Raw genomic sequence first — 24,969 nt, 5'->3', positions numbered from 1 at the left:
ACAGTACATCAATATAAAGTTTAACAAAGAAATACAAAGTATAGACACTCTCAGTGTTCATGCCCAACAAAAGGGGAGAGAGGCAATCAAAAAGGTTCAAAGTCAAGCTACTCAGGCCATCTGTTGGATGTTTCCAAAGACCAAGAACCTCTAGATAATTTGAAGATGCAGTTCTAAGTGTGCTAGCTTGGCCCAGCCTTAGAAGGAGAAGACCAGGCTACACGAAATCACATCATCGACCAACCTCATCTCAGTAACTGTGGCCACACATGTGGACTTACTATTTCCAAGGGAGTGGCATGAGAGCCATCTCATCTCTTAGTATTTGATTTGGACCAGACTCGCTCTGGTATAAGGCTGAAGTTTATTACAAGACATGAGCAAGGGCTAATCATGGGCTAGTCTAGCACACTGAACCCAAACAATTTGGCTGGTTTACTCCCTGTGGAAACTCAGTAGACAAACACAGTGGGGCACCACAGAGAGATGTCTTACCTTTTCCGTAACAGCACGAGCACATTCTATCAACTCTCTTTTAGTGTAGCTGTCTGTAGGGCAAATCTGGAGAGCTCCAGCTTTTTGCACAAGAAAGATACAGCCGTGGCCAAGTTCTTGCACTCGAGTCCTGATCTGAAACCCTATCTAAATGGTAAAGGAATCACATGGAAAAAGGAAGCAAGAGCAAAGTGAATAAATAAATGTCATGCTGGTACCTTGCATCAACACAAATGGAAACATAGTCACTCCAGTGAACCCTTATTGGCAACATTCTACTCATCTCTATACTCGGCAGAGATTAGAAAAAAAGGACAGATGTAATACCATCTGCCTATGTATTATAGCACAACCCTCTAAAAGGCTTACTGCTGAAACGGGAGCACTAGTGAACCGGACCTCAGGAAGGAGAAGGCATAAGGCACATATCAAAGTCAAACACGTAATTCACACAACTTCACCACGTTTCAATAATGCTACCTCATCTCCCAGAAATGTACCGTCACTGTAAGTTGTATTCAGGGTATGTATGATGTGTAAAATGTTCCCACGTACCCTATGCTGCTGAAACTGGGTCACAAAGCATATGACTTGGTTTATTTGTTTTTAAATCTCGCATAGTCTCAACCCTCCAGAACTGACCACATACATGCTGAGCACTGAGATGTAGAAAATCCTACCCTCACTGCTTCTGATTTATTAATAGTCCTACAGCATAAGTTGCACAGTCCCTGCTTAGGAACTCGTGGTGGTTTCAGTACCTGCATGTACTTAGACATATAGTTGGCTATTTGGGTTAATAAATAAGGAGGGATCACAGTCATTAGTATAACAAATGGAATTATTTCAACATCAGGCAGAAAGTAACATGCAGAAATAGTAATTCAATTTAACAATTTCAAGCCAAATGCAAGCTGCTGCTTTTCACCTAGCTACTGAGCACAAAACACTCAAGTAGTTTGTCAGTGGTGGAATCTAATTACAGACTCAGAAACTCTTAGAAGGTCTTTTATCTAGATAATGTGATAAATCTCATGATGATGAGGTACGCTCTTACTCCATCTCAACAAAATTTGTCTAAACTTCATAATCAGAAGTGCACAATGAGAAGAACAGAGATGAAAGGATTTCTGTAATTGTAGCAGGTTAAATGCAACTGGAGCATATAGTCTGTATTCCTCCGCTAGTGTGAAGTGTGTAAGACTGCACAGGGAACCTGCTTCTCCCACATTATACTCTGACTCTGAGGTATGAAGGTGTCCTGTCAGCAAAAGATACTTGTGCTCCTGCTGGTTGCCTGCACCTCACTTTCAGGTCAGTAAGTTACACTTGAAATCGCTTATAGGCAAGATAAAAGCACATATGTATAGATTTGTAATACATTGAAACATACAAGATTGAACAAAAGCATATAGTAAATTATTAAGAGCTTTCTTTGTAAGTTTTCTGTAAGCGAAAGCCCCAAGTAATTTAGGAGGTTCTGTCCTGGTCTGTAGAATTGTCCACAATTATCGCAAGCCGTTTCTTTCTGAAGCTGGACTGAGGTGTTGACAAAAGGTTTCCTTCTGTGGGTAATTCCTATAGCAAGGCTTGTAGCATATAAAAAGCCACACTTATATAGTAAAAATGTTATGTCTTTTGCATAGTCCCTAAGTTTGTTAAAAATCTGCTGATTCAGAGCGCTCCTAGAAGAAAACTCATTCCATAGATAATTCACCTTTATCAGGAGCAATGGGAAGGCTGAAGAGAAAAGCCAGCCTGAAGTTCTCAATGCTCACTGAAAACATTTTGTAGTAAATGTCATTTCTTATCGTTATATACCTGTGCACATGAGCAGTGGCAAAACTGAGGTGCATTATGAGTAAATGTGTATCCATAGTACTATGTGCAGATCTCCCCCAGGCTGTGAAGAAACACTGAATAGAGATGATATTTCAAAGGAGGGAAAGGTCAATATCGAAGGCCAAAACAAATATCTCTCCACAAACTGTAAGAAGGAAGCAGTGCTTACAACACATCCTTGTGAATAACTGTATGCTGTGACACAGCATTTTGAAAAGACACAGTTTCGCTATGCTCATCAGTACCTTTCCATCCAGTGAAAACCAACTTGGCTGAGTTTTTGTGTAGTGATAAATGGTGTGTCTTAAAGCGTGTTTTTAGCAAAAATAGAAGCAGATTGTAAAAGAGATGGATCTATACAGCCAAAATATGCTTACAACATTGACTCAGCTCATGTCACACTTTCAATCAAGCAATAGGAGGCCAAATGAAACTCTTCTGGGAACAGATGCACTGTCCTGTCCCATGTTACAAGTGTCGTCGGGCCAGAGGCAGCGCATCTGTTGGCCTGTCAGAGACACGTGGTACAGACAGTGCTCACGTACAAAAGTGGCTAAGGAAGCAAAGGCAGTGGAAACACATTCACTGCATTTGTTTTAGAATCATGGCAAAATATTGAAAGGAAACACATTACCCAATGGTTTGAAATCTGTTGACTGTCTGATCATACAAGGAAAGTATCGCATTTGGCGATGGCTGCAAGCATGGTGCTGCAACCGAGTGAGGTGAATGCCCCTTGTCCCTTTGCTCTGAATTTGTTGCATTCTCTACAGTAAAAGAATACCCATGTTGACGCGATCGTGTACAGAGAATAAAGAGGTCTAAAAACTGCAGACCTCCTCTGGTTCTGCTGTAGCTGCGGCCATTCGGCCCTGGAGAGCCAAATGCCCATAGTCATTGGTCATTTGTGATGCAAGTCCTCCCAGCTCTTCTGGGTTAGTAACCGACTTAGTCATCTGAAAAAAGAACACAGGCAAGAGAAAAAGAAAAATGACAGGCATAAGAATAATTTGTTAATATACTCCAGCTTAGAAGCACACTCATTTGTTTGGCCACACTGATGAAATGGGGAATATCACTTGTTGGGTAGGGGACTTGTCCTCCAGGAAGAATTCCATGAGGAAACTCAGGCAAACATGCTTTATTAGAGTCACAGTGACCAGGCACTCACAGTACATACGGAGTAATCAAAGAGCCGCAGCCAGAGCTGGTAATTCACTCCTTGACACAGCAGGACAATGGGCCAGGTACATAGTTACTTGGACTGGGTGGGGAAGCAGGTTTTGTGTGTCACAGCCACCTTATTTTATCACAGGTGAGCTCAGCTACCTCAGGCTCAGCTGGCAGGGCGCAGGAGCATGAAAACGGGAAAAATCTGAGGGCCAATGCAAAACATGCCTAAGGCACAGGAAAAGGACCAAGAATAGGTAGGACTACGCAGAATGCCTCGGTAGAATATCAGTGTAAATAACCAACTCTTCCTCTTTAGAAAAAAGAACAAAGACATTTCTTCTGTCTCCATTTTATGTTAGTAAAAGCCAGGAAACTTCATCCTTAGGGCAAAACCAGTTTTCGACAAATTTGTACCGTTTACCAAAAAGCTGCAATGCTGTAGATCGCAGAATCATCAACCTGTCTTGATTGCAACAGCAATAACTTTAGTAACAAATCTTAACAGAAGCAGACATAATTAGTCCAGCTGCCTCTCAAAAATAAACTAAAAATGGCAGTACTCCTCAAAAGGCAAACGTGTTACGGTAAGCATTACTGTGAAACACGAGCTGAGAAAATCTCAATTCAACAAGTGTACTGTTTTGTTTTGTTAAACTCAGGTGAATCACAGAAATGCAAAAAAATAACAATTTGAGAGGCTGATCTACATTTGTTCATAAGTATTACAGCAGTCTGAAAAAACTGTTGGTATTTCATGGGCTAAATAAAAAGTGTGAAAGGGTAACCTGGAGCCATCCAATAAACATAAGGTGATGTTTCAGTGACAAATAAGCAGACTGATGAAAAAGTGTGTTGGTGAAATGTTGCCTTCTTATTTCTCATTGAAAAGGAGGCAGATAAAAAGCTTTTGTGCAGAGGAGTCACAACACCCTGCAGCGCCCCTCCTGAGGAGGGCCACCCGTACGGTCATGCCACCAAGGTCCAAGAGTTATACTGACAAAATCATCACTTCCTTTGCTCCGTTACCCCTAAGGAGATAAGGTTATAGAAAATTAGCATTATAAAGAGTTTCACCACACTGTGCAAATAATCCTACATTCCTGAGGTACACCGAAGAGTTTGTGCTTGATTCTAACCAAATATCTTACCATTTCCTGTGCTGTTACAGCAATGGATTTAGAATATTTCACCACAGTGGTCTGGTAATCAACAAACGTTCCCTTCGGATCTGGAGGTGTACCTTCATCCAGCTGCAAGAAAGACAGAAAATTACAGCAAAAATAATAAGGTCATAATAAACAGCATACTTTACAAATAATATTAACATTGTAGTATATAATCATTTTTATAATCTCCTCTCTCAAAATATGCAAGTGAAGACAGTGCACCAGGGTGTACAGGGAAGCTCAGAAAATACTTTATCTGATGTTACAAGCACAAAAGATGCAAGGAATTTCCACTGCAACGTTTTTGAGTGCAAGGTCACCTTTTCATGTAAGGTGAAACCACACAGTTCTCAGCCTATGTGGAAAGGAATGTACAACAGTTACGAAACAAAATATTCCTACAAGATAACGTAAGACTCCTTTATGTGATAAAGGCTTCAGTCCTGCACACTTTTAACCTGAGATAGGAAAAGCCAATTGTTTTGATTGAACTCATTTAGACTTTGCAACTATAAATTTTCAGTAAAATACTTTACAAAGCCTAGCAAAGTGCTTCAGGCTTTGCATTTTCTCATCTAAAAGTAGTTTGCCTCAAGGTTGGCCTGTTGAGGATTAAGGAGACCAATGTGAAAGATGAGTAGAGAAAGAAAGCAAAACTAGAAGACTGGTAGACCCAAGACCTCAGTTTAATACCAGCATGTTACCAAATAAAAATATTTTGCCGTAATTCTGCTGACAGGTACTGCATAGATTGGTAACATGAGCACCATCACCCATGTCAGATTGATTTCACAATGTGCAAAATCAAAGAATCTTTGGGTGTCCGGTCACAGCACATTGGTTACCAGCCATCGCTGAAGTGAACCAGCAGCAGCTCTTCCAAGCCCCTGCACCGTGGATCGGCTTTCAAGTGAGAACTGAAAGAGGCTCTGATGCCTGTGCTCACCTTGCTCATTGCCTCTGCTATGGAGTCTACCATGCCTCCAACCATGCCTACTTCGCTTGCAGCTTCGTTTAGGGTAACCATGATATCGTCCACAGCCTCTTTCATCAGCTGAGCAGCCTCAGTGATGGCATCGTGAGTATGGGATGCCTGGAAGAGAGGAGATGAGAAAACAGAGATCATCAGAGAGCATCAAGTGCACAAGTCACTGAGCAAATCAAAAGCATCATTAGTGAAGATAACACAGTAGCAGCTTTGAAACTTCTATTTCAGGCTAAAGATGAGAAACTAAATCTAACAGCAATGTCAACAGAATCAATCTTGCTTACACAAGAAAACACAAGAATAGCAATCACTTGGAGAAGACACAGGACCTTTTACAGAAATAATGATGAAAATTATTCATTTGAAACAGAAACAACAAAGACAAATGCAAAAACAACAACAGACAACATAAATATAAACTTGTATAGCAAAAAAAAAGATCAAAATCAAGAAACATACATACAGATGAACAAATTAAAATGTGTGCCATACAAAAGGTTAAAAAATACCACAAACATATACACAGTCACAGAAAAAGACTGTAACAATAAATACTCCTGAAGAATTATTTCTCAACAACTGTATTTCTAAATAAGTAAAAATAAAACCAAACCCACCAAAAATCTCTATATTAAAAAAACCCCCTACTTTAAACAACTGCTTGAATACTCAGGAAATGCTCATAAAAAACCCATAACCAAACCAAAACAACCTACAATGAACACAAGTAACTATTCAAAAACAACAAGGAGAATGTACACACAAAACTAAAACAAACAAACAACATAAAAAAACCCCACCAAAAAAACACAAACAACAAACATGTGTCTTGTGAGGATGCTCTGAGCTGGGCTGGGATCTTGTTTCTCTGTGGTGTTTCTAGGCCCTCCTGAGCCATGTCAGGAGAGGTATCCAGGGCATCTCCGCCGCAGCCCTGTCCCTGAGCTGGGCAGTACACAGATGCTCTTTCTTCTACCCCATGCACTCTCTGTCCTCACTCACTCATCTCCAATAATCCCCCTTCCTTACCGACAGCAGACCCTACCTTGGGGTTACCTCCCCCTTCTTTGGCAGCATACAGCATCTGCAAGGCAGATTCTGCTAGCGTCTTGCTCTGGTCCAACACGGTCATCTGTTGCTGATGATCTAGTGTTTTGGATGCCACACCAACTGCCGCTAAAACCAAGGGTTCAAAGTAACTTGCTAGCTGCGTCACCTAAGAAAGACAGAACAAGCACAGAAAGCATTAACCGCATTTCTCAGATGTAACTGAGAGAAGCCACATTCCCTGCTTGCCTCTGGGCCATGGGTTAGCCCAAGTAACACTCTGTCCTAGTGCTGCTGTGCTATATGTCATTTAATGTATATTATGCGCCTGTGCGATTCTGTCTCCCCTCACCTTCCAATTCCTCAACAAAACCTCTTTCCTCAGCTGCATGTTGTTCCTCGAGGTCAGATGAAATAATTTTCAAAACTGCAACGAGAGCCACACACTACTTAGAGACATCCATGACAAGTGCCTCCTCCATTCAAGGAAGGAATTTCTCAACCTTCATTGTGGATAACAGGTAACAAATGCACTGGATTTGCACCCCTCTGTTCATTTTGGGGATTGTCTGTACTCACAGCCTTGACTCTCTAACCCTCTTCATCAGATTCCAGCACAAACCTGGATGGGTCTGTGTTGTCTAAGACACCAGAGTGGACAGAAGTACCAGCATCACCTCCAGACATGGTTCATCACTGCTGATGCACAAACCCTTCCCAGAGACAGACACATGGCCCAGCCCTGCAGTGCTTCTTGCTGCTAACAAGGAGAGTCATAGCTAAGTGCTGGTCTGCAGCCCAGGGGCTGGCACAGGCCAAGAGGAGTAGGCGAGGTGCAAAGACTGCAGGCCAAGCGTGCACCATTTTTCCCTCAGTTAATTACTTGGGCTCATCACAGTATTTGGAATATCTACAGAGTTTTGCTGGCAGCTTCTGTTGCTGTATTTTCATCTTCATATGGGTAGTCAGTCTCTGTTTTCCTCACTTTCTGATCCAATTTACACTTGTTCTGAGAAAACATCTGCTTTTGGCTATAAACATGTTCTAAGAAAATAAGAGAATATTTTTATATGAAGGAATATTTTTCCATTCTGCCTGTCATCAAATGCATCTTTTACAAAACCACAACACTGCTTGGATCCTGTCAGAAATCCATGAGACTCTGCTCTTCCAGTTTTCACTGGGTGTGTAAACACTGCACTGCTTTGTGCTGATCACTCCACAGACCATGCACAATTAGCCCCCTACAGCACCATGTGCTACATCTGAAGCCTCAGGAGCTCAAGTGTGAGTATGTTACCAGGGGCTACATGGAGCTTTCAAAGGCTGGCACAGGAAAGAAAAATAGCAGTACTTGATGAGCAGGGAAAGATATTGAAAGGTTTCCTCCATCTACATTGAAATGGGGATAGCTAGGAGCCAATAAAATGTTAAGACTTAGTCAGATTTGTTTTTCTATTTTGCTTCTCAGAGGATTAAAGCCAAAAAAAACCCCAACCAACCAACAAACTCAGTAATAGGAATGATTTCACAACCATAAGGTCTTTTAAACAGTGACAAAGCAAACAGCAGGAATGGCTCTGCTACATTCCACAGGAAAACGCAGCTCAAGAAAAGTACTGTCAACTTTGCTCCACATTTGCTTAACAAATGGGAGGAGGAATGTGACTCCCTAACTACCTATTGTTAGCAATCCTGATTTGTTTTGTCCTCAAAGGGCTAGGTAAGCTGAGAATCAAAACTGCAAGTAGTTAAGGCATTATGAAATATTTGATGGTTATCCAAAGCTAAGTGGAGTTACTTGGGTACAACTCTGGAAGAGCTCTCACTAAACAAAAAGATTCCTTTCCAGTATTAAACGCACTGACACAAATAACTTGTATTTATTTTTCTCTCAAGAATATATTGTAGGATGAGGAATTACTGTCTGAGAAACTACTAAAATCCTGTAATAACCACAGTAAATAGCGAACACTTCTGGTACTCATGTTTCATTTCTGGACAGAGGTTCATGTTTTCACAACACTTAAAATAGATTGCAAGATTGTTATGAGCCTTTCTTCCACTCAACTCTTAAAATTTTACAAGTGAGAGGGTAGTTCAAAATGACTCATTTTTTCCTAATAAAGATAACACTACAATCGATGGAGACAGAGCATTTCACTCAGAAGGTGGCAAAGCAGGCACATCACACTCCTCCTTTGAAACCACAGTGCAAAGCTGCAGAAGGCACCTCAGCAGATGGGCCTCCACAGGCCAGAGGTAACCTCTGTGCACATTCCATGCTTCCCTCTGCCAGGATCTCACATCTTTGCCACACTTCATCAACTGCCCAAATTCTGCTACATATACATAGTCAAACTAAAACTCTGTGACCTGCCAAATGAGTCGGGAACATGATGGGCTCCCAGTTCTGTGGTTACCTTCAGCACAACAAAAACATAAATAAGTTAATTTGGTCTCAGGTCCAAGCATTTGGGAATCCCAGATCTTTCCTCCTCCTACATGCTTTTGTTCTGCTCTTCGTAGGAAGTGAAAAAGCTACTAAATCATGGTCTCTCCTGAAGTCCAGCTGTCTGAGATTTCAAATACTTTTTTAATAGTGGGACAGTACCTTGTGCCCAAGCTGAGCTGCCTCTCCCCGAGCTGCAGTAGCTATGGGATCAATGAGGTGGCCAATTTCCTGGACAACTGATGTCAGCTGCTCCTGTAGAGCCTAATATGAAGAGAAATTGTCAGTTAGTCTCACAGTTGTTCTTTTATCAAGTTGTAGCATGGCATAACAATCCCTCTCAGACCAATAGACTCAGAATGCTGTTCAAGTGCCCTGCTACAGTAGGATGCAGAAATCCACACTGTCAGCTTTCTTTATGTACTTGCTCATTTCTTCTCCTTTCCCCTGTTTCAACACAAGAACCCTCAGAAAGGCCTGCTCTGCTTTAGATTTATATGTCAAGTCTGGGAGAGAGGGGAAGGTGGCTCCTCCTGCTCCAGCTGACAGCAGCAAACTCAGGAGTAGGTGTCCTTTCTCCTTGCAACATGACACCCCCCCACCCCAAACCATTCTTGCCCTGCCAAAGATCAAAGAAACCAGCAGTAGCTCCAGTTTAAATGCAAAGAAACAGAGCAAAAAGCTCTGCTGTAGACATTGGAGCTAGAAGGAAATATTCACAGGTAAGTAAAGACAGAGGAAAAATGACATCTCTGAGGGACAGAGATGAGGACTGATCTCCTGAATAGTGTCTGTGGGACACGAGCATAAGAAAAGCATATCACTGGGCTTGTTGAGACATAAATACTGGCTTTTAATTCAGAGGCACTTATTGTCTTGGCAGCCACTGCAATTTCGCTGGCTTTCATGAAAGGCATGAAAAAATAAATACTATTCTTGCCCTTTGTTACATGCCTGTACCGCTTTATAAATAACTGCCATTTTCAGTAACATTTCAGTTCAGCATGGTGCCCACAGTGACTTCATCATTTGAATAGAAAAGAATTATATCTATGACATATTTCCTGTAATAACTTCTTTTGTACAGCTTCATATAGCCTGAGATGCTTCTATAGTCTGCAACATTATAGCCCAAAGAAACCACTGGAATATAGACATGTAATTTCAGGAAGCGATAGTACAAAAAGACACTAAATACCAAACTGAGAATCTGATCATGAGTTGCTGACTTTTGGTAGGCAGCCTGGCATGATAGCCCTTCCTTAATGAGATAGAGGCTGAAATAGCACAGGACTGGTCTACAGTGCCACCAGGGTCACAGGGTGTAGAAAGGAAGCTATTTTAATGGGAACACATCAACATCAACCCTCAATTTCAGTTATTTAATGACGAAGTAGGCATTAAGAGAAATGACATCAACAGACTTCCAATAAGAGTTTCAGAAACATCCCACCTTCCATGTGGCAGGAACCAGAGAAACAGTACACATCCATCAGTCAAGTCAGCACAGGCAGTCAGAGTAAAATGCGGGTGCTGGCTAGGAAAAAAAACCTGCTTTCGGCCCTGCTTTTGCCTGGTGATTCTGGTGTCTTTCCTGAAGTGACACACTTTGGCTGGTATAGGATTTTGCCTAGAAAGGTTCCAGTAAGAATACTTCTTACTGGTAGTAAATTGCACTGAGCTCCAAACATTCAAGTGGAAAAGTGGCATTCCTCTGTCCGGCTCCTGTGCTATGTCCCTCACCTCAACTGAGATGTCATCCCTGGTGGCCAGACTCTGACTGACAGCTGCAAGGGAGGCCTGCTCAATGTCTCTGATGCATCTGTTGATCCCATCAATGGAGAAATCACATTCTCGCTGGCCTGGGGCCTTGTCCCTGAAAAACACAGACAGTCAGCTGAGCATAGCAGGAAGGAGACAGACGCTTCCATGGATGCACATAAGTGTACTTCATTACCTGGCAACACGTAAAATGTGGGAGGAGAGGAACAAGGAAAAAAACTAGCTTAGTTCTACCTATGGGATTTTGTTGTATGTACAGAGCATTCTGCACACTTTTATACACATACATGTATTGCTCCTATCAATGATTAAAAAGAAAAAAAAAAAAAATCATTGCCTCACAAGAAAGTGCAAATTCAACCTCCTCAGGATGGTCAGACTGGCCCAATAATGAAGGTCAGCATGAAAACACAACAGACACCAGGAAAAAAAACATCCATGTTTCTGTGCAGTGCAATCAACCACCTCAAAACCAAGTCATTAGGAATAAGGTGTTACATTCAGTCGCAGGTGTCTTTTAACAAAGGTCAGGTTCTGAGTACTTTGTCCTGACATGCTGTTTGCTATTTCAGTGCAATCATTGTCAAAGATCGACAAAACTACGAACGCGCCTTAGTTCACTGGTTTGATACCACTTCGATTTAATCGATATCAAGATGTTAAGTATAGAACAACACTTCAAAATTCTCATTAAGAAAGGCACAGACGGGTTTAGTACAAAAAATAAAGAATATAATAGAGAATATTCACACTTCTTATCACAGCATTCTTGCAACTTCATTTTTAACTCTACTGTTACATTTACCTTAAACTGAATCGGGGGTGGAACCAGGGAAGGAAAACAGAATACAAACACAGAACAACCTTCTGCTGCAGCCATTGATTGCGATTAAATACCCAGTGTAACTGGGGAGATACTGTGCATCCCAGAATAAATAATTTCCATTAGTGAAAAATACCACAGCGCTAACAGCCATACAGTATTATTCTTTGTGAACAGCTGCTCAATGGTAACTACAGTTTTGTTACTGCAAAAGACGTACCTGATAGAGGTGATAAGACTCTTGATAGAATCTGAGACAGTGTGGGAATGCCCGGCTAGCACAGACCACGTAGGAGGATCTTTTGGATTAATAGCCAGAGAACGAGCAGTTTTGATCAATAGAGATGAGCTCTCCAACATTGTTTTAGCAGATACTAGAATTGGTTCCTGTGCTCGCGACCCCTGTGGTTGGAAAGGTTCAGGGACAAAAAGAAGGTTTCAATAATTATTTGAGTTTGTTCACACTTTCTGCTCCTAAAAATCTCTTTAACAGCATTAAAACAGCATTACTATTTATTATTTTCACAGATAGTCAGCACAGAAATAGTACTAAAATCATTGCAGTCCAAACATTTTCTTTCTAACATATTGAAGAAACACTTTCCAAGTTTAGAAAGGCACCATCCAGCTGAGAAACAGAAAAAAACAATGACACTTGTCCAATTGGAGCCTACGGAGATAAAACTGAAAACCAACTTTGCCACAGAACTGGCAAGACCCAACCAAGTGTGCTCTTTTTGCAGGAATTAGTTGGACTAGGATGGTCTAACTGAGTCACCACCTCCCTATTCTGTTGCCAGAATCTGGTAAACCCAGGTACTAGAGGGTAGGCTTAGATTTCAGTTACAGTCCTACAATGTAAAGATTGCAATAGCTACTGCATCACCTGATATTGCCAGCTGGAACCGCGGCTGCCCAAACCAGGGAAGAGCAGTTGGAGAGTCAGTACACAACCTCTATTTCAAAGCTTTTATGAAGCTTGAAGGATTTATTTTATTGTGGGGGTTTTTCACTTGTTTGGTTTTGTGTTGTTTTGTTTGTTTGTGTGCTCCTTCATCCTCCCCAAAAAACCTTTATTAGTTACTTTAAATACTATCCTGTTGTAGTTACAGGGGTCAAGGGTAGAGAAGTTATTCTTCCCAAAAAACCTGCTTCTCCTTATCACGAATGCGTCATTTTTGGAGTGAAAAACCCCAGCAATGTCCCCTCAATCCCTTCCAGAATTACTTAGGTGCCATTTGTTAAAACTGCTCGAGGGAAAAAGGGATATTTATTACTTTATCACATGGAAGAATCCAGCTAACAAGACATGCGAGTCACACGAGTCACTTTGCTAACAGGAGACTGGCGGCGCTTACTGTAGCCTAACTAGTTTTACCCTGCTGGTGCAAAATTCAAGGTCAGAGATTAAGTGAAAGGCACCAGAACACCCTATGAACACCCAGGAACCCATACAGACACTGTGGGGTCAGGTCCTCACACTCACTTCCTCTCACAACACATGATTAATTCAACATTTTCAACTTGGAGGGTGGGAGTGGCACATCCTGCCTTACCTCAGTGCTGATCTGCGCTGGTATGCTGACAAATTCTGGATTTGAAGCAAATGCCGTCAGATTTTCCACAGCCTCTATCAAAGGTGCTGTAGCAATTCTGCACTTGTTGCGGTTCTCTTCAGAGAAATCACCATCCAGGGCCTGCAAATCAAATAATGGAGTTCTGTCTGAATGAGTTTCTTTGCAAAATTGAAGGAAAATAGTTTAGTTCTTCATAGTTTTAAATTGTTGTGTGTTTAAGACATGTGAAAGTTCCTCCACAAACAAGGCTGATGCACAGAATGTGATGCTTTAAGGATGTATTTCTTACCTTAGCTGGTTATTGACCCTAAACTTAAAACTGCTGTTTTGCTTCACAAGAGTGAATAAAGGTTTTTCATCATCGCACTAGTGACTCTCAAAGTTGTGTCTTCGCACCTTGCACTCTAAAGGGTGGAAGTGGCTAGCAAGGTGCTTCTTCTTTCCTACAGACTGATTTTCACCTTTTTTTAAACAAACAAATTTATTGCTCTCATTTTCACATGAGTCAACTGATCTCTTCCATAATCTCATAGGAAATAGTTCAATATGAAGGACCTTCTATGTAATAGAAGCTTCCAGTCCTAAGACCATAATTATTTGAAGAATTCCAGTAGATCAGCTAATGGCTTCCAGAAGGATTTAGAATCATATGTCCTCTACAGCTTCACAAGTATTATTTCTGCTTGCAGGAGGAAAAGCTACCTCCTGCAAAACTTCAGGCAGGCATTTGGAAAATAAAAGATTAATATTATCAGGAGACTAGTAAATGGCAGCAACATAAATGGCTTCTGTTTAGTTCTCAGTGTTATTTGTTTCTTTATTTTTCTCTCATAGGTATGGTAATGCTGACAGAAATACCTCCACAAACCCCTAGATATTCAGCAACGTAACACCATTAAAAATCTTCACATTCAGTTGCTCGCAAATTATTCTCCTGGTGCAAGTTCATTGAATACATCAACACAGAGGTGTCTCCTACTGGATGGGCCAGCTGCCTCTCCTAATGCTGATATTGCCCAGTTCTTTCCATCTTAACTACAGCATTCTTATACCACTGAAAGTGTTTTCCAGTTCAGGTCCTCAAAAATGTAATTAATGATTTCTCAAACTACACATATCACAAAAGCAAAAAAAAAAATTATAACTGTTCTGATTCTGTCTCAACAAGAGAGGAAAAAAAAACAACAAACACACCACAACGGAAGAAAAAAGCACAATTAAGCAGCATATGTACCTTGATAGTTTTAACCAGGTTAGCAGTGCTGTTTGCAACTTCCTTGGCAGACTGCACAAAGTGTCTCTTGGCAACGGGATTTGCTGTCTTTGATGAAGCAATGCGACAAGCATTGCACAAAGCAGAAGTATGTTTGGCCACAATTGTGGCAGCTGATAATACCTGAAAAAATAGACAGCACAAATCAAGCAGATTATCAAAGGAGCATGACAGTTACTACACCCCAACTCTGCAGAGTCGCAGTTCTAAGACATACAACAGTTTCAAACCAAAACCCCTTTGCTCGGTTGCAAAGAAAGCGCAGTCATGTGTCCTAACTATGGCGGTCTCACTGCAGTCCTCTGGAATCACCTGTGATGGGCTGCTTGCTGGATCTACCAAATTCTGGCAAGCCATCTGGATTGCTTGATTGGCTCTGGCAAACTGAATTGGGTCAACCAGACCCTGCTGACCAGCCTGACTGTTTGGATCTGAGATGCCAACCAGGTAGGCAGCCTAGAAATGGAGAAAAGAAGAAAAAAAATCCTAAGAAACAATGCAAAAATCCATCTTGGTTCTATGATAAAATTGCCACATGTCATAGCATCCAGTGGACAGAGTTAATTCACAAATCATACTGTGAAGTAATATTACCTTCTTTTTTTACTAATACATTTCCAGAATCCTCTGAAACCAAGAAAACTTATCCTTACACTTGTGAAATATATTTAGTCAAAACAAAATGTCTGCTGTTTAAGCAGCTGATAGGCCTGGAAACGTCATTTTTCACTTGCATAGCCAGTGGAAAGAGCCTTAATGGTCACGAGCATCAGCAAATTATTTACTAGATCAGCCATATCTGGAGGTGGTGAGGGTTTGGGTCAAGGCTGAGTAGAAAAGCAATCCACAGCAAACACACTACTGCTGAGGGTAGGACACATCAAGTCTGCAGTTGCTGGTCCACTGCAGCTCAAGATGTCTGATGGCCAAACTTTTTTTCTCAATGAAATAAGTTTCATAGCTCTCAACAAGAAAGAATTGTCTCAGCTGTTGAAGTATTTGAAAATTTCTTGATGAACTTCTATTATGGATACAACTATCTGTCACCCTGATACGTAAATAAGGCAATGCAGGTTTACATGTGCAGGAGACTAAGTCTGTACTGAGACATTCCACATTTGGGGAAATCAAGCAGTGGTTTGCAGATGCAGAGCATGATCCCCTGCAGTCAAATATTTCACTGAAGGGGCTTTATCAGCTCTCAAGAGTTCAAGGCACCCAGTTATCAGGTCAGAGAAACCACAGTCACCACTTCCAGACTCTAACTTGTAGTAGCTTAAAAATTTTGGTTATTCCATAAAGTATATGAGCAGCTGAAACATGTTGCTTATTATTTAAAATGTCAGAAATTACTAGTGCTCCTTACAAACTTTTACAAACTAAGTCTTGATTCAGTAACTTTTACTGTGGCTGGTTTTTGTGTGCTTCTCTATGATGTAGTAGTTTAGAGCTTGAGCTGCACTCGTGAATTCCATATGCTGCAGCTTTGACTTTCGCTTTATCCTCAGAACAGTTTCCTTTTTGAGGGCATTTCCCTTCCTTATAAAATATGCATATTATTGCATTCTGTTGCTTCTACAGCACATAGCACTGTATGCACAGTTTCTGTGGATCTACAGAGAGGATGCCACATAGTACAAGGTCATCATTTGTTTGGCCACAAGGAAGTAAATCTCAGATTTACACACCCACAACATGAACTTGCTAAAGAAGTAAAAGCATATACTTGCTTTACAGACTGGAGTGGCTTACCTGAGCTGCTGCCTCTGTAAGGCCACAAAGAGCCTTGGATGCAACTCCAACACATTCTCCAAAGACTAAAAGATCTCCAGTTTTTGCATTCTGGGAAATGCCCGCCATGGATTCTCCAAGAACCTCAGAAATAAAAAGCAAAGTTACATTACCAACATGCTTCTCTATCCCTCAAAGACAGGGGATTCCTGGCCAGAGCCAGATCTGGCCTACAAACCTCTATGACTTGGCTTCCCAAAGTTTTAGCTAGTTAACAACTTCACTGAATTGGGCACATACCTCTGTGTGGCATAAGGAATAAGGCATGTGGATCAACACTGGATTGACATAAACATGACTACAGCACAAGTGACTATGAGGATGCAGAATTAACCCTCCCTGTTTTTGCTGTCATCCTCTGGCTATCACAGCTAGCCTGGTGCTAGGTACAAGTCAATTGCAGAACACAACAGGCAGTCCCACAGCTGCTGTCAACACATCTGGGATCTTATTTGCCTCCCAACTCACTGACACTCAGTGGAAATGAAATTGCATCTGGTCTGCTGGAACTATCTGAATGTCAGAATACACATTAATTCCCACAGTGTCTCCCACTGAATTCTGTTTGTTTTCTTTTAAAATTCAAAATAAGTTCTGACTGCAGTAGGACAGATGACATGTACGTCCATTAAGCACTTTCTTTTAGAGAAGAAGTTATCTGAAACAATTCCAACACACCAAATAACAAAGACACCAAAAGCAAAGCTTCCAAGATGTATAGCATAGTACATTTAAAAATAACCTGAGAGATATCACATAGGTTTTCTGATGTGCCAGAATATCTGGACTGTTCAGACACTTCTCTAAGATGTTTTGCACAGAATGATACTATGATATTTCATTGCCAAGCCTCTCTTTTATGCTTTGGGCCATTCTAACATAGCTGCAGTCAAAATACATCAAAGTATGACACGCTCTCTAATACACAGGAGAGAGGGGTGAACTTGAACAGCATTGCATATCAGTCAACTCATTTCTCAACGAGGCAATACGCCTTCTAAGCAACCAAAAACTGAAGTTACCTGTAAGAGACCTATTTCAGGATGAGTTTTATCAAGGAATGCAGCACACGTTTTAGCTGTAAACACTATGCTGTGTTTCTAACATTGCATATGCACATGGAAACTTCTGAGAATCAAAATGCACTTTAGAGTTGGCACAGAGGTGGGAAAAGGAACTTACCTTTGAGTTTTCCATTACGCCCTCAATACAATCAAAATATGAGAGATCGCTCACAGGTTCATTGGGGTTATCCAGCATTCCCTTAACTGTCTGTAATAATGAAAGATAACTCTGATTATTGACAGAGCCTGAAATACTGAGCTGAGAAGAACTCAGACCACCACAACCATCCTGCTCATACCAATGTAATCTTACAACTTGGCCTCCAGCAAGCAGGCAAACCTACACATCAAATGCTGCCCTACATTAACTCAACTGTGGTAACTACACATTTGTGCACTAAAAATCTACTGCAAGTATGGGCTAATGTGGTTTACCTTGTGTTTGTGATGAGTGATTTAATGGTCAGCTAGCGATGCTTGACTGACATGAGGTAACCTGGTTTTCTGTCATTTGTCCATAGTCCAATACATGTTTTCAATACTATTTTGAACTTCATAAGAGGAATTACAAGAGTGATAAGAAAACCAGCTACCATTTGTTGAGCACTGTCTAGAGACACAAAGTGCTACCAAAGTGCAAGTCAACCAACTGCCTGCCTCTTACTATTGTATCAATGGCTTCCACCAGCACAGCTCCCTCTGCCAGAAAACTACATATTCTAGTTGCGTTTAACTGTTTTTCTGAGGTGATTCTGATTCCTGGGTATAACAATGTGAAAGTCACCTATTCATTGAGAGGAATTAATGCATTTAGATGAAAAAACTTGTAAAAACCTGTAAGAAGTAGCAGAAGCATCCTCTTATATGTAAAAAATCTGTAATATGCCTTTTTCTAAGTTTGGAGGAACACACTTTTCTGCCAAATATCAGGTGGAAAAGACTTAATCCTTCTGATTGAAGTGAAATCCGTAAGAATAGAAAGATAACATCCACATCTGATGTTTGCCTTCCATCTGAGAGAAATCTAGGCATGATTTTAAACTCTTAGACTTTTCTCATAACCAAACTCCTAACATTAAGATACAACTACAGTTTTAAGAGCTCATCTATTGCTTTTTAAAAGTGATAGCTTAACTTAAAGCCTTACAAGCAATTAAACTGTGAGCACAAGGAGATGTGAAAAAGTCATATCTAGAGAATCATTGTAAAGAGAAATTGAAAGACTGCTAAGAATGCTTTCCCCAAAATATGACAGGTTCCTCAGGTCACTTTGATACCAGTCTTCAGTCTGGCTTTAGGACTGTGTGGTCTTGCCCCAGTTCTACTTTTCTCAGAAATTAATCTAATTTCATTCACCCAGTTCCTTGCTAACTGTCCCTCTCAGAGAAGCATTTCCTGAAGTTCAAGATGCTACAGATGTTCCTTCTCTTCCCAGGCTCTGCTCACAATCCACGCTATTGGTACAGAACCCTCTGCAATGGCTTCTTAAAGCTATTCTGCCCTACATTTCTCCCCTAAGCTCTCAGTTTTCTGTGGCTCATTAGCTGGGAATTCTGACCTTTCACATCCCTGCTATTTTACAGGTCTCCTGGTGCCCTTTCAGGAAGTTCTGAGCAATGGTGCTTCCTTCCTCCTGCTTGCTCCACCCTACATTCTGCAGTGATTTCAGGCAGCCATTACCCTATGGCCCAATTTCCAGTTTTCCTCTTATTTAGACCTGCTGCCACTCTCTTTGCCCAAGGGGAGAATTCAGAAGTACAAATCAGTTCCTAGGCAAACTCCTATCAATATTTTGGGGTGATGGCTGTGGACTTGCATTTTACAAAATCACACAATATTCTGGAATACATTCCAATGATCGTGGTATCCTTTTGATGCCAAAGGGCAGAAAGAAAAAGCTTGAAGGCATTTTATGTTCTCCACACAAAGCCAGTCATCCCTCAGTGTTTTGACCTTGTCATCAAGGAAATATTTACTTTAATTACAAAGATGCTATTTCCTACTACTGCAAGCAACTGTCCCTGTGATCAGTGCAGACTCTTTGAATTAGGTCTTTCAACTGACCTTGCTACTTGCTATTTAGCCAAACATTTCACTAATAAACCAGAACATAAACCTTGCAAAAACCTGTATTGACACACGAGCCACATCAGCTTGGCTGTGACAAAGCAGATAAAAGGCATCAAAATCTACGCTAAGAAATGACAGGGAGTAACAGGGTAAACACTGTAAATGGAATCCTGAAGTGGGATGTCAGTAACGACAGCCTATAAGCAGAAAAATCAAGTACTGCATCTCTCTCTAATGCACTGTTTGCAGTGGAAATGTCCATCTCATCATGATTCTTCTTTAATTCACAGTAAATATGAGTAATAAGGACTGAACTACCTCTAGAGGGGCGGGGAACAGGAGATGGGAACAGAGCAATGAAATTCATTCTGGTCAAAACTACAAGATGTTCACAGGAGTTCTGTGCTTACCTCATTTGCAATTAAAACCCCTGACATAGATACCAGGTGAGAAGACAGTGTTAGCAGCTAATCAGACAAAGAAACCAAAGGAAACAAACATCTGAGCCCCATTTTCATTCTTAAGAACTTTTGAAAGGTAGTAGTACCTCCAGTTCTCGGAGTGCGTTATCACATTCCTTCTGCCCAGGAGCTTGCTGGGTGCACAGTGTGATGAGCTGGTTTATACTCTCAGTCACAGCTCTAGGGAAAGTAGAAGGAAAAGAGGTATATTTTAAAGTTAAACTATTCCTCTTGTTAGAACTTCTGTTTCATTAACTGTACACTGCATGAAGATTTTAAACACTCGTGTTCTACCACATTTTTTCTTTTCAGTGTTTGGGGATTAACTACATGTTGAACAGTTCACCTAGAGACCTCTTATTTAACAAGGCTCATAGGAGCAAAAACATTCTCACTAAAGCAGTGCCTAGTAATACACCCAACATACAAGCATTACGTTTAAAACTATTTGGAAGCAGTAGAAGCAGGAAGGTGGCCTCTCACATCCCAACCCAAGTGGAAGAGGACTGCGAGCACTCTAAAAGCCACATTTGTTCTCATTAGATAGAGCATATAAATAAGTGCATGCTTTATTAAAGGAGTGTATATATTTTTTATAAATAAGTTATTGCTATTAGAAAGGGATGATTCCAAGGTCCAGGACAAATGTAAACTACATTATCCCCACGGAAGTAACAGTCTTAACTTATTTCCTCTCTAGGCTAATCTTGGTAGGTGTAAACATTTTGGAAGACAGTATTATAAGTCACATCCACATGATCTCAGGCATTCACCTGATTTAACACTGACATTTCTAGGTGTGATGTCTGTCTGTCTTTCAGAAGTCCCCTTTCAGTTTAATATTTGAACATTCCATTTAAAAACTTTGATAATTGAATAAAAAGTTAATTCAGAAAAAAAAATGTTTAAAGGTTTTGAAAAGGAAAGGAGAGGTGATTATCCAGTCAAATACTGAAATGCAATGTTCTTTTTCACAAAAACACTGAGCAACTTGGTTGAGAAACAGGGTCCACAAGATGAAATTCAGGGCATGGTGGGTAGAACCCTTAAAGAAAGGGTATCTTCCACTAAATAAACATAGTATCTAACCCTTTCAAAGTGTTCTGGATCATATACACTGTCAGTGGTAAGTAGTCACAACATGATAAAAGCACATTCTATAGAACAACATTCCTCAGTTTCTTTGTTAGGGATTGAGAGGAGAGGCTTGCTGTTTGTTAGCTACTGCCTTCTCAGAACAGTGATAGTAAAGAAAGTAGATAAAACACACAAGTCTCTTTCAAAAGCCAGGCCAACTCTCTCACTGCTGGTTCGGTTCTTATTTCCACCAAGCCAGTTAAGGAACTCCAAAAATAAGCATTTTTCCTCCAGCCTACAGTCATTTAAAGAGAACTGCAAGTTCCAAACACTCAGTTAAGTGTCAATAGCAGAAGAATATACAAACACATTATAAATATTACAGAGAAAAGCAAATATCTTATGAAAACCTAAAGTAAGCAACACGTCCTTACCTTGCTGCTGCTGCTAGGAGGTTCTTGGCATTTGGAGCTCCAGGATCAACAGACAGAGACTTGGCAGCTAGTAACAGCTTGCTGGAAGCCATAGAGATGCTCTTGAGGTTCCCTATTACTTGAATCTGGTCCTCTTTAGTCTGCAAGGCCACAGCAGCATAGCATTAAGGGCAGCATTTGCAATAAAGAGATTGTGCTAAAGCCACATTTGTAAACCCGGTTTGGTTATCCACCTGAAACCGTCATGCAGGGGCACATACTCTGGGAAAGGACATGGACCAAAGCCTCTGTTCACCCAGACAGGTGCCTCTAGCTTCACCTACATCACAGAAAAAAGAAACCCATATAAAACCCAAATAGCTTGGATTCTAACAAAGGCAGTATTCACAAATGAGGAATGGATAAACTTTACTACTTGTTGAACAATGCTTTTGTTGTCAAGACTCTCATGCGTCTCTGCCTGGCACAGCTGATCCACATTATTCAGTCAGTGTACACTGTCTGTATTCTGGCATCCTCTGTGTAGCCCACAGGCTTTCTAGCATCTAACTGGGATTACTCACACAGAAAGAACCCTCCAGAAAGTCCTCTATCCCAAGAACATATGTTTCTGTAAGCCTGCTTCAGTAAACATTCTGACTTGGATGTTCTGTTACTTATTTGAAGCCATGGCTTGAAAAGGAAAACATACATATGCACACGATTCCAGGGAAGTACTGCATTATCCCAGCAAATAGCTGGGACTAGCTGCTTCTGTCAGTGATCAGCAGACGTGAATTCCTTCTAACAGTCTGTTCAGGGTTGTATGTAAAAAGGTTGCATATTACCTCAGCTGATGCGAATAGCTTTTACTCTGTATTTACATTCTGCTGTCTCCCTCCCTCCCCATTTTAGCGGGCACCTGAAATACCCAGTATTGCTTCTGTTTGGGGCAACTATCTATACACAGACAGAAAACATTCTCTTTTGAATGATCAGCCATTTGTAAGATAGTTATCATCCCCAATGTCAGCAGGGTAAGCAAACCAGCAGCAGCCAGAATTATCCTTTAAGCAGCTTTCTGCAGTGTCATTTCTACCTTTGCCTTCATTGGATGGCCTCAAACAAAATATTCTACAAGTTAAATGGCTAAAAAGCTAGTCAGGTACCTAACTTCTCGGTTTCAGAGAATCAGCCGATATTTAGTGCCTAACCCACTTCACGGATTTGGAACCTGAATGATTAAGTTTTGATAGAGAATAAACAGCATTGTTCAATCTCTCTACTCAGCTATACCTACAAAGCATCTGCTCTATACAGACACTTTGTAAATTACTCCAAAGAACTGGCACACTCAAGACTTTCTGGTTAGTTTTCTTTCAGCAATCATTTCTTAGGTTTACCTGTCCTTCCTACTAACTAGGGCAACAGTCTGCACATCCTTTTTGTCTGTCAGTCCTCCTAGCTCTCCTGGTATATGGCCCTCTTTTATATGCTGACATTTGTTACGTTAAATCATCTCCAAATGATCTATTAATGCAATTCAGTACACCTAAACCCAATAAGATAAAATGAAGGCAATATCTCCAACTTCAAATGAGTACCTAGCCTACTAGGAATAAGTTAGGTAATAGGGGACAACATTCCTGACACAGAGTTCATCACAATAGAACTCTGCCAGATTTAAATCACTAAAGAGAAGTCCAAGTGCTTGCTGTCCGATTCATGGCATTTTAGCCAGCCCTCTTCAAGCACTCACTCCACTCTGTAGCAAGTCCACACCAGCACACACCATAGAGTAATATCAAGTCTGGATTTTAAATGCACCTTTTTTCCTTCCTCTACTGAAGGCATTTGAAAGTTAGCAAAGAAAGGGGCTAAATTTTGAACAGTGTTCACATAAACTATGCTTCATGGTAGTTCTACCAAAACAGAAGCAACTCTTTCCATAAGCTTTGAGAGGTTGAGTATGAAGTCGTATTTCTGACTGGGCATAGGAACAAATACCAGTATCCTGAGTAAAATGCAAATGCTGAGTTGACTTCACTCCAGATAACCAGTTACGGATGACTGCTTCATATCAAACACCACCTGTCTATTTGGAGAGGCTCACACTAGCATATTGTATTGTGCTACGAGATAACCAAGATACTGCATTGCAAAATACTATGGCCAAGACAATCCTTGGTCCCAATCAGCAAGACAAAACACTCACTTGTGCTTGTCCAGCCATTTCAATACCAGCATCAAGAAATTCATCAAAATCATCACTGAATTTTCCAGAGGCTGCAGCCAGTTCCCCACTTTGGCCCCGTGTAGCATGGACGACTTCTCCTGCTGACTGATTCAGGTCTGCTGCTGCCTGGTTCAGTTCACTCTGAGCTTCTTGAAATGACTTAGAACTGGGAGGTAGCTGTAAGAGAGCAAGTGCTGTATTTTATTGTCTGTCACGTCACACCAGGCCTTCATGACTGGAAAGTTCATCACAGTTCCAGAACACTAAATGCAACACACACAAGCTAGAACAGAGTACTGCAACTGGGCTGCCAGTGATTCAGTTCCGAACGCAAAATAGTCCAGCTGTGGGACAGCTGTTAACTAGAAATATATGCAGCAATCTTAGTCCCGCTGTTTATTTCAAGGAACAGACCAATACGCAAGCCTTTCAAAGGCTAGAGATGACAACAGCTATTTTATGCTTAAACTTTGAATTTCAAAGTGATAAAGTCAGTGGCAAAAGTTGCAGAATTTTGGTCTTCAGGTCATCATTTCCTTCCACAAACAAGCTTTCCAGAACACCACACAAGTATTTGCAGCTCTCCACAACTCTTAACCCCTGACCTGGTTTTATCAAAAGGCATTGCAGAAACATGAAAATACAGGGTATTTCAAAACAATGGACCAAATCTGAAATCTCTATATCTTTGAAGTTGGGTCCATCTTTTTGAAATACCCTGTACAACTCCTTTTTCATCCACAGGGTAGAAAGATCACTGGCAGATACAGAAAAAAGTTGTTCAAATCGTATAACCTTCTGGCAAGTGACCAGGGCACAGAAAGTGTTGGCTTTTATTGTTTTGTTTGTTTGTTTTTTGTTTGTTTGTTTTTTGTTTGGGTTTTTGTTTGTTTTTTGTTTTTTAACATTGGTGCAGTTAAACAGAAATATAACAATTCTTCTCCTTGCGCAAAATGCCCATAGATGCACCAAACATTTTTTGACTGACCACAATGCTCCTTAAACTGATCACTTCTAGGTGAGACATAGATTATAATTTTCTAATTTTCATATTCTTCAAAACATTAAGTCACAGTTGGAACTTCCAAAAAACCAGCTAATTGTGATCTATGACAACAACTTTAAGATTGCCTTCACAAAGCATAGAAATATTTCACCTTGCCCGTAAGCTAGAAGAATGGCATTTCAGCCATAGCAGCAGCAATTTAAAGCTAAATAATTGTAAACAAAATTTACATG

The 24,969-nt window shown here is 40.7% G+C and overlaps 1 protein-coding gene across 1 annotated transcript in view; it reads right to left on the bottom strand.

The window, feature by feature from the left end:
• The window catches only part of TLN2 (talin 2), a 158,703-nt gene that overhangs the window by 28,272 nt on the left and 105,462 nt on the right, over nucleotides 1-24,969 (bottom strand). Inside the window, exons 30-45 of the mRNA XM_080351330.1 lie at nucleotides 23,710-23,907; nucleotides 21,516-21,655; nucleotides 20,091-20,184; nucleotides 17,592-17,681; nucleotides 16,371-16,493; nucleotides 14,931-15,074; nucleotides 14,580-14,741; nucleotides 13,325-13,465; nucleotides 11,989-12,170; nucleotides 10,907-11,039; nucleotides 9,326-9,427; nucleotides 6,710-6,880; nucleotides 5,623-5,769; nucleotides 4,659-4,760; nucleotides 3,174-3,293; nucleotides 496-642 (exon numbers count right to left, since the gene is read on the bottom strand). Of these exons, the coding sequence (XP_080207456.1) occupies nucleotides 496-642; nucleotides 3,174-3,293; nucleotides 4,659-4,760; nucleotides 5,623-5,769; nucleotides 6,710-6,880; nucleotides 9,326-9,427; nucleotides 10,907-11,039; nucleotides 11,989-12,170; nucleotides 13,325-13,465; nucleotides 14,580-14,741; nucleotides 14,931-15,074; nucleotides 16,371-16,493; nucleotides 17,592-17,681; nucleotides 20,091-20,184; nucleotides 21,516-21,655; nucleotides 23,710-23,907 (2,196 nt within the window). The remainder of the gene's footprint in view (nucleotides 1-495; nucleotides 643-3,173; nucleotides 3,294-4,658; nucleotides 4,761-5,622; nucleotides 5,770-6,709; nucleotides 6,881-9,325; nucleotides 9,428-10,906; nucleotides 11,040-11,988; nucleotides 12,171-13,324; nucleotides 13,466-14,579; nucleotides 14,742-14,930; nucleotides 15,075-16,370; nucleotides 16,494-17,591; nucleotides 17,682-20,090; nucleotides 20,185-21,515; nucleotides 21,656-23,709; nucleotides 23,908-24,969) is intronic.

Source organism: Nesoenas mayeri (assembly GCF_963082525.1).
Source record: "Nesoenas mayeri genome assembly, chromosome: 11".
NCBI classification, from domain to species: domain Eukaryota; kingdom Metazoa; phylum Chordata; class Aves; order Columbiformes; family Columbidae; genus Nesoenas; species Nesoenas mayeri.
Note: the sequence above shows the minus strand (reverse complement) of the source record. Positions and strands in the feature narration are given on the sequence as shown.